Below are 15,470 nucleotides of genomic sequence, written 5' to 3'. Positions count from 1 at the left end.
CTATGGGCAATAACAAAAAGAAAACCAGTTCATTATCAAGCTGTGATATCACACTACAAGACGTAAAAAATCAGCTTCTTTCTTGCCATATAGTTTCCTTAAAACTAAATGAGAAAGAATGCACAGTAGAGAATACACATGAATCTCAAAACAGCAGTTTTTAATGTTTTTCACAAAAAATAACAACTGTCATGGAAATAACTTTGCTTGATGCAAACAAAACAATGTTTTTTTTTATGCAAACTGGATGATGTGAAATTTCCCTCCCCATATATCATCAGAGACAAGTTACATGGAATGATCGATACTCTGAGTTACACCAGGCAGTATGATGGAGCTACATGTCAGTGTTGTATCACTGTTGTCCCAATTTGAACCAGTTAAATTATTTCCACTATGTTCCTATGCGTTCTGCCAATGTGGATTGCTTCTGCATTGTATCGCTGGTCACGTGGCATATTGTATGGCTTCAGTGTAAACCATGCCTAACAGGGGCTAAAGGTGATGCCTATAACAATTTCAAAGTTACACATTAGCAAAAATCTTATAAAGATGCCCAAAACATGCTGATGTTCTTTAAAACCATGTAGCAAATTGTAGTCCTCTAATGGATCAGTTTGGTGTTGACACACAAGATGACAAAGGGGAAAACAAAACCTTAAATTCTGCAGTTAAAAAATTGTTTAATTGTAACATTATACTATATTTCTACTGTTTTTTTAGTGTGAGTTTCTTCTGTTCATAAGAAGGCTTAAATGAGTAGGTGCACAGAGTTGTAGAGCATTATCATTATCATGTACCTGTTGTAGGATTTTAAGACTGAGTTTGAATATAGTGACATACTTAGACAGGGAAAATGCAACTTATTAAATTGGCCTGGAAATAGGAAACATTATTCGTTTCAAATGTAGCTTACACTATTGAAACATTATATCTCACAAACCATGGACACATGTGAACATGCAGATATCACATTAATAGATCTCCTAAAAGTTTTCAAGACTGTTAAACGATGTCAAAGGCACAAGCTTACACAGGACTGATATAATCCAGTTCATCATTCTGGATGTTGAATGTTAATCACAGTTATTAGGAACACACAAGGCAGCATGAAAGAGTATATTCCTGATGATACTGTTCTGCACAACGAAGTTTCATCCTTGAGTAACTGTGAGTCCTGAGGTCTATGCACAACACACAGTTGTTGCTGTGGATGAAATCTTTTTTGGGGAAGAATTGCAGACATCATACAATATCTTAAAAAACTAACCACACTCACCTCATTATCAGTTAAAATAGAGGGCAGGTCCTGTGGGAGATTCAGATCAGCTCTCAGGTTGTCAGACAAAACACACTCAATCCAAATATGTTGTATTGACAGCTATGTCCCACATCTGTGACACACTGGTGGCTTCTCATCACAATGTAAGAGAATGCCATGCATAAATGGGCAGTGTCCCAGTCTAAGCCATGTAAGGGCTATTTCTTCAGCTTGTCATGGTTAGAAGGAGGTAAGAACTGAAGGTTTCATGGAACATAACTTATTATTCCTCACTTCCAGAGGCTGAGCCTCCCACCAACACATGGTCTTCACGTTCACAAATCAGATAACAGCCTGCAGGGGGACTGAACAGTGAGCAGGAGATGGAAGGGAACAAGCCTCCTTGGCAGCTGCATCAGCGAGTTCATTTCCTTGGAGCACTATGTGCCCTGGAATCCAGCAGAAAATTATTTCCTTGTCCTACCTTTGCAAGAGGAGGAGAGTGTTCTGCGTTTCTTGTGCCATCTGATCTGGGTACATCTGACCAATAACAAGAAGGGCACTGTGAGAATATGAGCAGATGAGGAATTTCTTCCCATGATGCCATCTCATCTGCTCCATTGCCCTCGGGATAGGAAACAATTCCCGTAATAAACTGAAAACTACTCTGAGAGTCCTGTCCCGAGAACAATGCTCGGGAACATGACAGAGTAGCTGATAAAATCCTCCCACATAGACCCATCCATGTAAACAGTAATAAAATCCAGGTGGTGATGCAAAATCTTGTTAAATTTAATTTTAAAAAATACAGTCTGGTGTACAGTTCTTTCTGTAAACAGTCAATTCGAAAAGTGGACTGTGCCTCTTCAGTAGCAGGGGTCTCCTACTCTACTCATGGCCTTGGACCTTAATGTCCCCACCTGTAGTAAATCAAGGCTCTTCCTCACATGAATCCCAAATGTCCTCATAGCCCAAGTACAGCCATTTTAGTGGCAGCTGTGCAGTGGTCTTGGGTTACTTCCTATTATTTTAAAGCATTTGCATACATTATTATGTTATCATAATTATTTTTTAATTTACAATGTTTTGGCAGGGAGTGATTAGGTAGGTGACTTCTGCAAATGGTACATCCTGGTCACTAGTCTCCTCCATTGACTACCAGTATATTTTTCATTTTTAATTATGTTATGTATGAAAAACAAGGACAGCAGAACTCACTATGTCTCTCTTTTGTTTAATTATTTGTATGACAGCGTCAGGTACGTCGCTGCCTAGCAGAAGGTCTGGTATCAACATATGAGCAAGCTGAATTGGCAGTGAAGTTGATGGGGATGAAATTTGAACGAGAGGAAGCATTAACTGCTGCAAAAGAATGCAGAGATCTTGATTCTGCACTATCATTTCTACAACAAGAATGTGAGCTTTGCATGGGAAAGTATCCAATGAAGCAGGTGAGGATCTGAATTTCTTATAATACTCTACTTCTGATACTTCTCTCTGACGTCAACATCTTCCATTACAGATGTAAGATTTGTTTCAACATACTGTTCCTCATTCTTGAAATATAATCATGTTGCTTCCTCCCTTTTTCATGTAGCTCTGCAAAACTACGTTCATCAGCAGTAAAATAGATTTTGCAATAGCTTCCTGAAACTGTATTTTCATGAAATATTATATAAATTTAACTTAGCTAAAGAATGAGAAGTAAAAAGTCTTTATTCACAATTAATCCTAGGATAGAAGCCATGTTCCTGACTGATGCATTTTCTCATGTCTATTATATAATATTAATAGCTTAATTTATCATGACATTAAAGGACAACTTGTTGCTATAGCTTGACTATGTGAATGCAATATAACCATAGGGATATAAAAATCTTAATGTATATTCATGTACGTCTAATAGAGATTCAGAGAGAGTTATAATAACCATAGAAAACTTTAAAAAAGCAGAAATAATTAAATAATGTGTGAATATGGATATTGAAGCTATTAAATTTCTAAAATAGGCTAACAGAAAATTGAAATGAAAATGATACTAACAACTTATAATTTAGCATCTGTCACATTATTCATAATAAGAGTAGTTGAAGACAGACCCAATTAATATTTTCATATAATAAGATAAAACTAAGCAAGAACTTGCATACCCTGTGGAAAAGTTTTTTCAAATTGTTGCATGTAGTTATTCACTTATGCAACTTCGTCACATGTACAACTTGGGAACATTTAAAGAAAATATCAGTGCTGATTAACAACAAGATAATTAGAGAGTTTAGATGAAGCTTTAAAAAAAGAGACCACCTGTATAGCACCACAGGCAGTATGATAGAAATTGTGATGCCCTCTGCTCTGCTCGCATCTACATCATTGGCTTAGGCTGGCTCTTGGTGACTTACCTACTTGAGTCTGGAGTGGTCCTGTCAGAAGATCAGTGTCATCTGAGTATTGGCACCACTTGGTTGATAGTAATGTTTCACCAAGTACTCAGCTTCCATAACAACACTGGGTGGTGCCTTTTCAGCCTCTTCCCTCCCAACCAGCAACCACTAGGTTTAGAAGACAAAGGTGGTGCTTGGTCCAGATGAGATACCACCAAGGAAGGCAATAGGTCATTGTCCATGGGTGTTGCTGTGGAAGGCCAAGGCAAGACGAGACTCAATAAGAGATGATCCAGTCATCACAAGAACAGAGGGTTCATTGGGGCGGAGGTGGGGGTTACTGGTGGCTGCTGGGCTGCTGACCAAGAAGGGGCAGAGGCAAAGTTGGTTTCAGTGAAGCTGCCGAAGTCCAAGTGTGGAGGCCTTGGCATGCAGCATGGGCATGTGGTGGATGGACACAAGTTTGAGGGTTCAGCTATGGTGGCACCCAAACTGACCAGTTGACACCAGAGTGATCATTTGGAAGGAAGAAGCTTTGGTGACAGCATCCACCAGTAGTAGGCACAACATATCCAAAAGGGTGTGGTGAGGGCAACCATGAAGCAATTCTGCCAGGCTATGGCCCTCGATCAGAGTAGCTAAGGAAGTTGGTATAAAGCTACAGAGAGCATCAGATGTGATGTTTGGCATAATTTCCCTAAGTGTGGATTAAAAGTTCTGCATGATAGTTGAAGGCTAGGTGAAAAGGTGCAATGTAAAAATGTTGAATCCTGTTACAGGCACAAAACCGTTAGAAGTCATAGGAGATAAATGCCATCTCATTATCAGAAATCAAGATTTGTGGGTTACCTTGAAGTACAATACCCTTTTCCAAGGCTATGATAGTAGTGGTAGGGACCAGCAAAAGCTACGTGTATACAGATTCACACTTCGGCAGCATCAAGGTAAGTAGAGAACTTCTGGGAAGGTACAGCTTTTTGGGCCTGACTGGTAAAACACTGGTGGACCAGGTCCGCAATATCAGTGGCATTATTTGACCAGCATATACGTTACCATGCCACTGTCGGGAGGAATCAGTATGCAGCAAAGGTCCTCGTCTGAGATCTAAAACACAACTCCTTGACATAGATATAGCTGATGCCACCATGACCAGTAGGAATGAAATTCAGGTCAGGGAGACCTGTCCAGCCACACATGTTGTACAAATTGAAGAAGGCAGTGTAATGTCATGTTATTGTGAGTGGCAGCCACAATGTCATGCAATGTTAAGGGAAAGGTTGAAAAGGCTAAAGTCAGATCTGGAAACACACCAGTTCTTATTGATCATAGGCTGGGGTCAGGTCTCAAGCGAAATCAGGACAGCATGTCCATGTTTGCACATACTGCCACTGCTCGATAGTCCATAAAGGATAAACTTAAATTTATGAACTGCATAAATAATTGCAGGAACCTTCTGCCCTATTTGAGAATAGCTTTGCTGAGAAGCAGAGAAGGCCTCAGAAGCACATGCAGCTGGGTGCTTGATGCCATGAGGGTATTTATAGGACAGTACTGATACCATGGGTGGGGATACGTCTGTTGCTACTATTAGATGCAAACTAGGAGTGTATGGTCTTAAACATGGAAGCTACTTAATCAAATATTTTAAAGTCTGGAAAGCTTGTTGATAGCAATGTGACCATTTGAAATTTATGTCTCGATGCCATAGCTGGTTCCCTGGATAATAGTGTTTTGCTAGATTTTCAATGAATTGGCATTAATGGTTGATCTTATCCATAAACACCTGTAAGTCTTCGACATTTGCTGAGAACTGTATTTTATTGATCACCACAAGATAATCTTTTGTTGATTCAACCCATTTATCAAGAGTTTAAACCTTAAATATGTCAAAAAAGATTGCATAAAAGGACACTTGTGTATATTGCATTTAAGACCTTCTGTTGCCAGTCTCTGGAACAAAAGGTCAAGGCTTTGATAGTGATCCTCTTGAGCTGCACCTTTGACCAAAATATCATCAAGGCACACAGTGCTGTTGGGAATACCCTATAGTTGAACCATAAAATGCTGAAATGTGTCAATGGCTGAAGGGATGCTGAAAGGTAACCATTTATAACAGTAAAGGTTATACGGCATGTTGAGCAGTAGGTAACTCTGTGACGTTGCATCCAAGGGGACTTGAAGATATGACTCTGTGAGTTCAGTTTTACTGAGTAAAGTGCATTGGCCCAAATTTTCAAAGAGCTTATCTGTGCTCAATGGAGGTTGTTTCTACTTCACTTGTGCACTGATAGTTGCTGTCACAGAGTCGTAAGATTGCAATTGGGTTTATGTAATGTTACCAGGGGACTGGCCAGTTGACTATGGGATGTAGGCATTAGTACCTCTTCGTGTGTGTGTCCATCCAGCGCTGTTTTGAAGGTGTCCTTAAGAGCCAATAATGGGGCCTCTATCGCTGTAATCTGCAGGGCCATACACTACATTAAAGTCTCTCTCTTTGATAAATATGCCCAAATTAGGCAAGATGACTGATTTCAAGGCTTATGTCACAATGTTCTGAGGCATCAAGGGATCACCAATTTAGTATTGGAGGGCAGCGTGGAGGGTAAAAATCATAGGGGAAGACCAAGAGATGAATACACTAAGCAGATTCGGAAGGCTTTAGATTGCAATAGGTACTGGGAGATGAAGAAGCTTGAACAGGATAGAGTAGCATGGAGAGCTGCATCAAACCAGTTTCTGGACTGAAAACCACAAAAACAACAATGTCACAATTAAGTGACATAAGCCTCAAAATCAATTGTATTGCCTAATCCTGGTAAGAAAATTTGGGCATATGTAGCATAAGGCCCTGCAGATTACATGTTGTGCACAGTTTCATGAAAATGTTGTCCACTTTTGGGTCAGCTACCCACATCAAATTTACTGTATCAGGGTGTATGCGACCTGGGAGATCTGGGAAAAACCCAGGAGTTATTTCATCTGGGAGAAAACTGAGAAAAACCCGGGAATTTTCTAGAATTCCAGGAATTTTTCGTTTTAGTTTTCAGTTACATTTTTGTATTTTTAACTGGTAAGAATCAATCTAACAAAGGATATTACTGTATTCCACTACTGCAGATTAATACTGCAACAATAAAATGTGAACGGGAAAAAAACCCAAATAAAACAGAAATTGCAAGGGAAATGTGCCATATTCAACAACAAAACACAGTGCTCATACAAGTGTTTGCCAACAGCAAAATGTGTCAAAGGCTTTAGGAAGATCATGCAATGCTTCATAACAACAAATTGCCTCTGATGAGTGTGACATCACAATTGTTTACATTAGACTCATTTTAGCAGTTACGAGCGGGCTCATGTGCATGCCCAGTTGAGTGGCATATCAGAAGTACCTTCTCCCGTTTCTGGCTACAGAAATGTGGCTGCTGTTGAGTAAGCAGTCGCAGTAAGCAGCTAGATGCAACCAGGATAAATTTTACTGCTGTGCCCAAGCCGCCAGATTCACGCATGTGCATCAGGCCCAGATCTATGAGGGAGGGCGGTGTGGGTGCCAAATTTTCATATTCTTTAGGAATAAAAACGTAGTTTCACAAAGTGCCTAGCATCCAGCACACGTTGGTCTATCAATTACTCATATGATTTTGATGTGCATCCCGGTTGGTTTTTGAACACACTCTAAGTTGATTTCTGAATGAATCATAAGCTGCGCGGGGTAGCCATGCAGTCTAGGGTGACTCGTCACGGTTCACGCGGCTCCCCCCATCAGAGGTTCGAATCCTGCCCCGGGCATGGGTGTATGTGTTGTCCTTAGCGTAAGTTAGATTAAGTAGTGTGTAAGCCTAGGGACTGATGACACCAGCAGTTTGATCCCATGCTAAAAATATAAATAATCAAAAAATAAAATCATAAGTTGATTTTTGAATGCGTGCATAGTGTACGTGATGTCTCTGTCAGGGGAATCCTCGTCACATCTGGAAATAAACTTTCCTGCAGGCAAAAGGGGACCGGGCTATACAAGCTGAGCACAGTAAAGCCGAATGGGTGAATGCCAATCGCTGTCTGATTATGTGGTTGATTGGGTTTGCGAATGATCAGTGTTGTTACAATTACTAGGGAAATCCATAGATTCAGACGACCAGAGTGGAAATAAATGACTAACAGAAATAACAGGTAAGAAAGATTACATATTACCTTCTGGGTGTATCCAGGAAAATGAAATTTTGTCAGAAAATTTTTGGCCAGAGTGCTACACTAGTAAGGGCCAGGTGTACAGTCCCCGTTTAGCAGCCGCTTAAGTTCTATTCTGGAATTAGCACAGAAAATGGTTTGTGGGAACATAACAATGCCTAACTGGAGAATAATAAGGGATAACTAAACTGGTGATTGTGGCAGGGTTAGTGAAGTTAACTGGCGAATAAGTTTTGACAAAGGCGGGAATAGTTCCAGAATTAGTCACGACAAGATTGTTTGTTAGAACAAGAAAGGAGAGGAAACAGGGACATGACACAAGTTAGGGAAGTATATGACGATTCCAAATTTATATTAAAATCTCGTACTACTACTTTTCGATCTCGTGCTCAAAAGACTGGAATGTATGAATAAAATGTGAAACTATTTTCTAACATAATGCTTTTTGCTTGTAGTAGGCTTAACAGGCGTTATATGTTGGTCTTCGTGAATTATATTCTGACGTGTTATGAAAATGAACATTTGCGCCAAAACAGTCTCGTTTATTTGGTGTGTGTTACAATTTCTGCAGTATTAGTAAGGCCTATTTTGTTTTATTTAGCAGACAGTGACAAAATAGACGTAATCAGATTGAGAAACCACACCAATCTTGGGTACTATTTGTATTAACAGCTTACACAGTGTTAGACAATGATATTTCGATTTTTCATGTATCAAAATGTTTGATGAACTTTGATGAGGTAATAGCAGAAAGGAAAGCATGCTATGTAAAAAAGGGGCAGGATGTCAAACTAGATGACTTGGAACAGGAGAGGCACCACAAGATATTTTAATTTCCACTGTCCTGAATGTGGTTTGATGGCATCCAGTACAAAATATACACGTTTCAATCCCAAGGAGCAAAATCCAGTGTCGTGCAATAGAAGAATGCTGTGTGAAGAGGGGTGTCACTGCACTCTGACACACTTAAGACCAAATAATATGTCTTACAGTTCCTCGGACATATGTTTTATGTATCAGACTGTTCAGAAAGATGTGCACTACAAAATGAACATATGTTTGAAAATTCGATTTTTTAAATTTTTGACGTATCCCAAACGCTCGAGGGAGGGGGGTGGGGCTGGGAGGAGGGGAGGATTTCCACTTTTCTGACAGCTATGCACTGATCGCCTTGTAGAACAGTGAAGTTATTTTTGTTGGTTCGCTAAAGAAATTTGGCTTGTATTAATCTTTTATGCTGAGGCAGTCAATGTGTTTGAAACGAAGTGTTTAGTTTCACACTATTGGCTAATTTCAACTGCTCACTGCATTTCAAGTCCACATTTTCGTCTTCTGGCATGTATGGTATTATGCCATAATAAAGAATCAAAAATGCGTTAACACAGTACTGGCACTCCAAGGATATTTACATCCCGAAACCCACTCTGAAAAGCTTAATGTCAGGTCGAGGCCTACGTCATTGGGAATCTCGACATACGAACATGCTCTTTAAGTATGCACTTTAAATATGCCATTCCAATGTTCTTGGAGTATCCTTTGTCTTTTCTTTTCTTTTGTGACATGGGCTTCCCGCGTCATAGCAGCTGCCAAAGTGCAGTGGCACCTGTTATCTGGAACTCCTGACAACTACTGAAGTGAACCTATTTCTAACAGGTCTCGGGAAAATATTGCAAATGGTGGTTTGAAAAGCGTTACCTTCAAAGTAAATTTCCTTTTATGCAAGTTGAACTATGTGTGAGAATGTATGATGAATTTCTTAACTCACAGAGCATTTGATGCCGAGCCATTTAGAAGTATTTCAAGCCCAGATCAGACACTAATGTCGTCATTATGAGCAAATTGATGTAGTTCTACGGGAAGCTCTCTCTCCTCTGTGGTAGCTAATTTATTTGTGGAAAACTTTGAGGACAAGTCATTGGAATCGGCTAAAAATTTTACTGGCACAATTCTGTGATATATCTTAAAGAGTAACATGTGCAAAAAAATATCAACATTATATGTGAAAGCTTAGCTTCTCTTGCAGCTTATTAACCTTAGAGACCAATATTATATGCGAAAGCTTTGCTTTTCTTGTAGCAACACTATGTATATTAATTTAAAACATCAACTTTTCCTAGTTTGTGTATCCACGATACATAAGTGATGTTGCTGTTAGGTGACTACATCATGTGTCCTGTGGTCTGAATATCCACTGTCATTGGCTGGCGGGATCATGTGACATGAGCTATGACTGGCTTACAAAAGCGCATCGCAATCTCGATTACAATGGTTCGGAAAGTAACAAGTGGTGTTTGGTGGAATTCAAATTTATACTTTCGTATTACGAAAATATGCAGCATACGTGTTGCTGCACATCAAAAATCTTTCCAAAAGGAGTTTTCATCCCTGAGTTTCATTTTCTAAAGTGCTGGGAAATTCTGCGTCCGTGTATAAAAACATAACCTTTCAAAGGATTGATAAGTTTTACAGTTCTGAGGGAAAATATATTGTCACTTAATAACACAGAAAAAGTGTGTTTTCATCTGAGAGAAAGTGTATTTTTAACTGGGAAATCCGGGAAAAATCCAGGATTTTTTTTTCCTTGTCCACATATATACCCTGTGTATGAGTGGCTGGGTTATAAGTAAATAAAACTCGTAACTTTCCTAGTGAAAAGCACGTGATGATGTCCATAGGAACAAAGATTTGTCTCGGCTGCCTGCAGTGGTGGTGACCCTAAACTTACATAAGTAGATTGTTTAGCAATAAGACAGAAGACCAGTGTCCAAAAGTAATCTCACATGATGTTTGTCAATAACTGCGTCCAAGTACATTTTCTGAGATGTATTTTGAGATGTCAATATTTCTGTAGATTGGTCACTCATTTGGTTTAAATCCATAGAATGGGATGCATCCACACTGGAACTGCTACAACTTACCTATCACACGTGTCCTTTATTGCCACATTTATGACATGTTATATGCCAATGACGACAAGAGCTGTGAGTGTGGTGAAGGAAACAGCATTTAAAGCTGGGCAATACTGCTGCTACTGATGCAGCCCATCACCACAGGTGAGGTTGTTTGTAAGACTGTCTGGGCTGCAGAGCAATTGGGTGCCTCACAGGATGTGGAAAGATGGCATGTGTAACCAGTGGCAGCGGGTTGACTGTAACAATGTTTTCTTCCATCGGAAACACTCTGGGCTGTTTTGTGGGCTTCAGCTGTTTGCATAACTTCCATCAGAGACAGAGCTCATTTCCTCAATACATGGTTCCTCACTTGTGAGTTGGGCATAGGTCACACTTTAATGTCTCAGATTAGAGAGTACACTTCGTCTGCCACACAAATATTTAAAACTAAAATTCTTGCTTAATTCATGTAGGTTGGCAGTCTAATCTACAAATTATTTATTTGGGCCCTTTTTTGGTGCCAAAATTCTAATCTGACTGCAATAATATCTTTCTATGTTAAGAAATGTTGTTTAAATACACTATGTGATCAAAAAGTATCCAGACACCTGGCTGAAAATGTCTTAAAAGTTCATGGCACCCTCCATTGGCAATGCTGGAATTCAGTATGGTGTTGGCCCACCCCTAGCCTTGATGATAGCTTCCAGTCTCACAGGTATATGTTCCATCAGGTGCTGGGGGGTTTCTTTGGGAATGGCACCCCATTCTTCATGGAGTGCTACACTGAGGAGAGGTGTTGATGTCAGTCAGTGAGGTCTGGCATGAAGTCGGCATTCCAAAACACCCCAAAGGTGTTGTATAGGATTCAGATCAGGACTCTGTGCAGGCCAGTCCTTTACAGGGATATTACAGTCGTATAACCACTCCGCCACAGGCCGTGCGTTATGAACAGGTGCTCGATCATGTTGAAAGATCAATTGCCATCCCCGAATTGCTCTTTGATAGTGGGAAGCAAGAAGGTGCTTAAAACATCAATGTAGGCTTGTGCTGTGATAGTGCCATGCAAAACAACAAGGGGTGCAAGCCCCCTCCATGAAAAACACGACCACACCATAACACCACCACCCCTGAATTTTACTGTTGGCACTACACACGCTGGCTGATGACGTTCATCGGGCATTCACCATACCCACACCCTGGCATCGGCAATTTTTCTCACCTGCCGCCTAACTGTCATAATACGAGGGCTATCCACAAAGTACATTATGTTTTGGAATTAAAAATAAATAAAGTATTGGAAATTCTTTTTATTATATACAGATGAAAGACACACTTAAATACTACTTTTCTACATAGTTGCCATTTCAATTAAGGCACTTATCATAGCGATGGACGAGCTTGGAAATTCCTTCATCATAAAATTCGGCCATCTGCGCCTTCAACCACGTGGTTACCTCTTTTGGGACAGAAAAGGTGTGATTTTTGTGGATTTCCTGGAAAGAGGCACTACAATAAACTCTCAAAGGTATTCCTAACTCTGCACAACCTCAGAAGAGCAATACAAAACAAGCGCAGGGGACAGTTGGGCTCAAAGATCTTGCTGATTCACGACAACACCTGGGCCCACATGGCAAATGCCACTCGTGAAGTTCTCGAATCTTTTAAGTGGGAGTTGTTTCCTCATCTGCCGTACAGTCCCGACCTGGCACCGAGCAACTTCCACTTATTCCCAGCAATGAAGAAGTGGTTGGCTATGCAGCATTTTGATGGCAACACACAGCTTCAAGAAGAGGTAACCACGTGGTTGAAGGTGCAGGCGGCCGAATTTTATGACAAAGGAATTTCCAAGCTCGTCCATCGCTAGGATAAGTGCCTTAATTTAAATGGCAACTATGTAGAAAAGTAGTATTTAAGTGTGGCTTTCATCTGTATATAATAAAAAAATTTCCAATACTTTATTTATTTTTAATTCCAAAATGTAATATACTTTGTGGATAGCCCTCGTACTTGCAGTGGATCTTGATGCAGTTTGGAATTACTGTGTGATGGTCTGAATAGATGTCTGCCTATTACACATTACAATCCTCTTCAACTGTCGGCTGTCTCTGTCGGTCAACAAATGAGGTTGACCTGTATGCTTTTGTGCTGTATGTGTCCCTTCATGTTTCCACTTCACTATCACATAGGAAACAGTGGACCTAGGGATGTTTAGGTGTGTGGAAATCTCACTTACAGACGTATGACACAAGTGACACCCAATCATCTGACCACGTTCAAAGTCCATGAGTTCCGTGGAGTGCCCCATTCTGCTCTCTCACGATGACTAATGACTACTGAGGTCACTGATATGGAGTACCTGGCAGTAGGTGGCAGCATAATGCACCTAATATGAAAATCATATGTTTTTGGGGGTGTCTGGATAATTTTGATCACATAGTGTAAATCGTTTTTGTATTAGCTGATACAACTTGGAATTTCCTGACAAGAACATGGCCTTTTGTCTTTCCATGTTAAATATTTGGCAAACCAAAAACCATAACTTCATTCCTCTGTATTAAGCATCGCACTCTTCATGTTGCTCGTTAAATGATGAGAAGGTAGTAAACATGGGTGGCATAGGAGATGTCCATGCTATATTTGCTAATACTAGCACTGCCTGTAATACATAATGGTTGTTAGCTCCTTCTAATGTAGCATGGTTTGCATTAGGAGTTATTGTAAATTGTCCATGGTTGAAAATCCACATTCTCAGCCAATCCAAAATAGAAGCCAGTGGGCAGTTTGTCAACAAGTGGCCATGAAAGCCTCAACAATGTTGCAATCCAAAATAGTTTCAAGTCCAAATTACACGTGTCACAGGTCCCAAGTCATTGCCAATTTTGTAATAGGTGAACTACACCCATAAAATATGGACTCTAGTCACAAGAGGTAAATATAAAATATGCTATTAAGAACAGTGGAAACTATCTTGAGTCCAATCCCAGCCATATCAGAGTCACATCTAGTATAACACCATATACAATAAAATAACACTTGTAGTGTGCACTCCACTGCTCGCATTAACACTGCTTTAAGCACTATTTGAGTTGAGGAACCACAGAGGTATGTTTAATGCAGTTGTTGAGTCATTCAGGAAATCTTGGATTACTACAGGTATCAAGATTTTTCACAGTGAGAGAAAGAAATCTGCAAAATAGCCAGATGAGTCAAGACCCAGGAGCACCTGCATATTATGATATTGAAAAAAATGTTACAGTTGTAGGCACATATTTTCTGAAAGTTACTGTTCAAGCAGTAAAATCAATTCATTACATTACTTACTGTCAATGAAATATTCAATGCTGTGTAATATAATATATTCCTTTGACAGGTAATCAGTGTTGTCATAAAAATGTTTATACTATATGCATACAATTAAAGAGAGTGACAGAATTTTGAAAGGTAGTCTACATGCAACAAATATTTATAATAATTAATTTTATAAAACAGATGATGAAATGGGTACAATTAGTTCAGAAGTACTGAAAAGGGACCGATAGCCTCTGCAGTTTGGTCCGTTAAGAACTCACACACACACACACACACACACACACACACACACACACACAGTACTGAAAAACCAATACAGAGAAAGTTAGTGAAATTAAAATTCTGTGGCTGCTTCCTGAAATGAAAATCTTTGGGACTCTTAAAAGTAAAAGTTGCTGTCAGTGGGACAGGAAATTAAGAAAAAGATGAGAAAGTTATTTTTGTTGTTAAAGTCATCAGTTTGGTACAACACACACTGACAAACACTGTTGTTTTTTTAATACAAATGTTACTGTAACTGTGTGTTTTGAGATATTAAAATGATATAAAGCAATTATAAGGATTTGTACTAATATAACAAAAATATAGTCTACACTATATTGTAACTCATTTTCATTTGAAACAGTAGAAAACAGGGAAAAATTTACTTAGTACACTCCAAAACTAATTCTTTATTTGCAGATGGTGTCTATGTTGAAGTGCATCCATCGATGCTGCAAGGAATGTGCAAAAAATTACTTCACAATTCAGGTAACAGATCGAAGCATTGCAGATGCAGTTTGTCCTTTTTGCAAGGAACCAGAATTGAATGCTGATGATGAAGAGGAAGCATTGGAATATTTCAGTAATCTTGATATTCTCCTTAAAAGTTTCCTTGATGAACCTGTGCATGAACTTTTTCAGAGAAAGTTACGTGACCGCACTCTAATGAAGGATCCAAACTTCAAATGGTGTGTGAAGGTACAAAGCAACATAATGTTTTAATAAAGTCCTTGTATTCAACTCTTATTTGAATTAAATATTAAATGAACCAATACAAATAATATAGGTGATTAAGTCAAACAGTAAACTTGATGCCATTGTATTTTTCATATGAGGTCAATTCATTACATTACATACTGTCAATGAAATATTCAATGCTGTGTAATATAATATATTTCTTTGACATATAATCAGTGTTGTCATTAAAATGTTTATACTATATGCATAGAATTACAAATTGCACTATGCTCAAATGAATCTTGGTCTAACTGAAGTTAAAACTGGATTATTATAAGGGATTTATGTAGGCTATTTCCTTAGTAAAGATGTATAATTTTACCAAGTATTTTTATATAAAAACTTGATATTGTATATATTGAATTATTAGAATGAGGAAATAACATTTGATATCACTTGCCTACTTATACTCAGTTCCTCCTGTTCTAAATAGCATATTGG

At 39.1% G+C, this 15,470-nt stretch overlaps 1 protein-coding gene across 1 annotated transcript in view; it reads left to right on the top strand.

Moving 5' to 3' along the window:
* LOC124775510 (E3 ubiquitin-protein ligase lubel) overlaps window positions 1–15,470 on the top strand; it is a 488,311-nt gene that overhangs the window by 406,032 nt on the left and 66,809 nt on the right. The window contains exons 18-19 of the mRNA XM_047250342.1: window positions 2,515–2,712; window positions 14,712–14,990. Of these exons, the coding sequence (XP_047106298.1) occupies window positions 2,515–2,712; window positions 14,712–14,990 (477 nt within the window). The remainder of the gene's footprint in view (window positions 1–2,514; window positions 2,713–14,711; window positions 14,991–15,470) is intronic.

Source organism: Schistocerca piceifrons, chromosome 2 (assembly GCF_021461385.2).
Source record: "Schistocerca piceifrons isolate TAMUIC-IGC-003096 chromosome 2, iqSchPice1.1, whole genome shotgun sequence".
In the NCBI taxonomy this organism is placed as follows: domain Eukaryota; kingdom Metazoa; phylum Arthropoda; class Insecta; order Orthoptera; family Acrididae; genus Schistocerca; species Schistocerca piceifrons.
The sequence above is the reverse complement of the archived record's forward strand: the minus strand, read 5'-3'. Positions and strand labels throughout refer to the sequence as shown.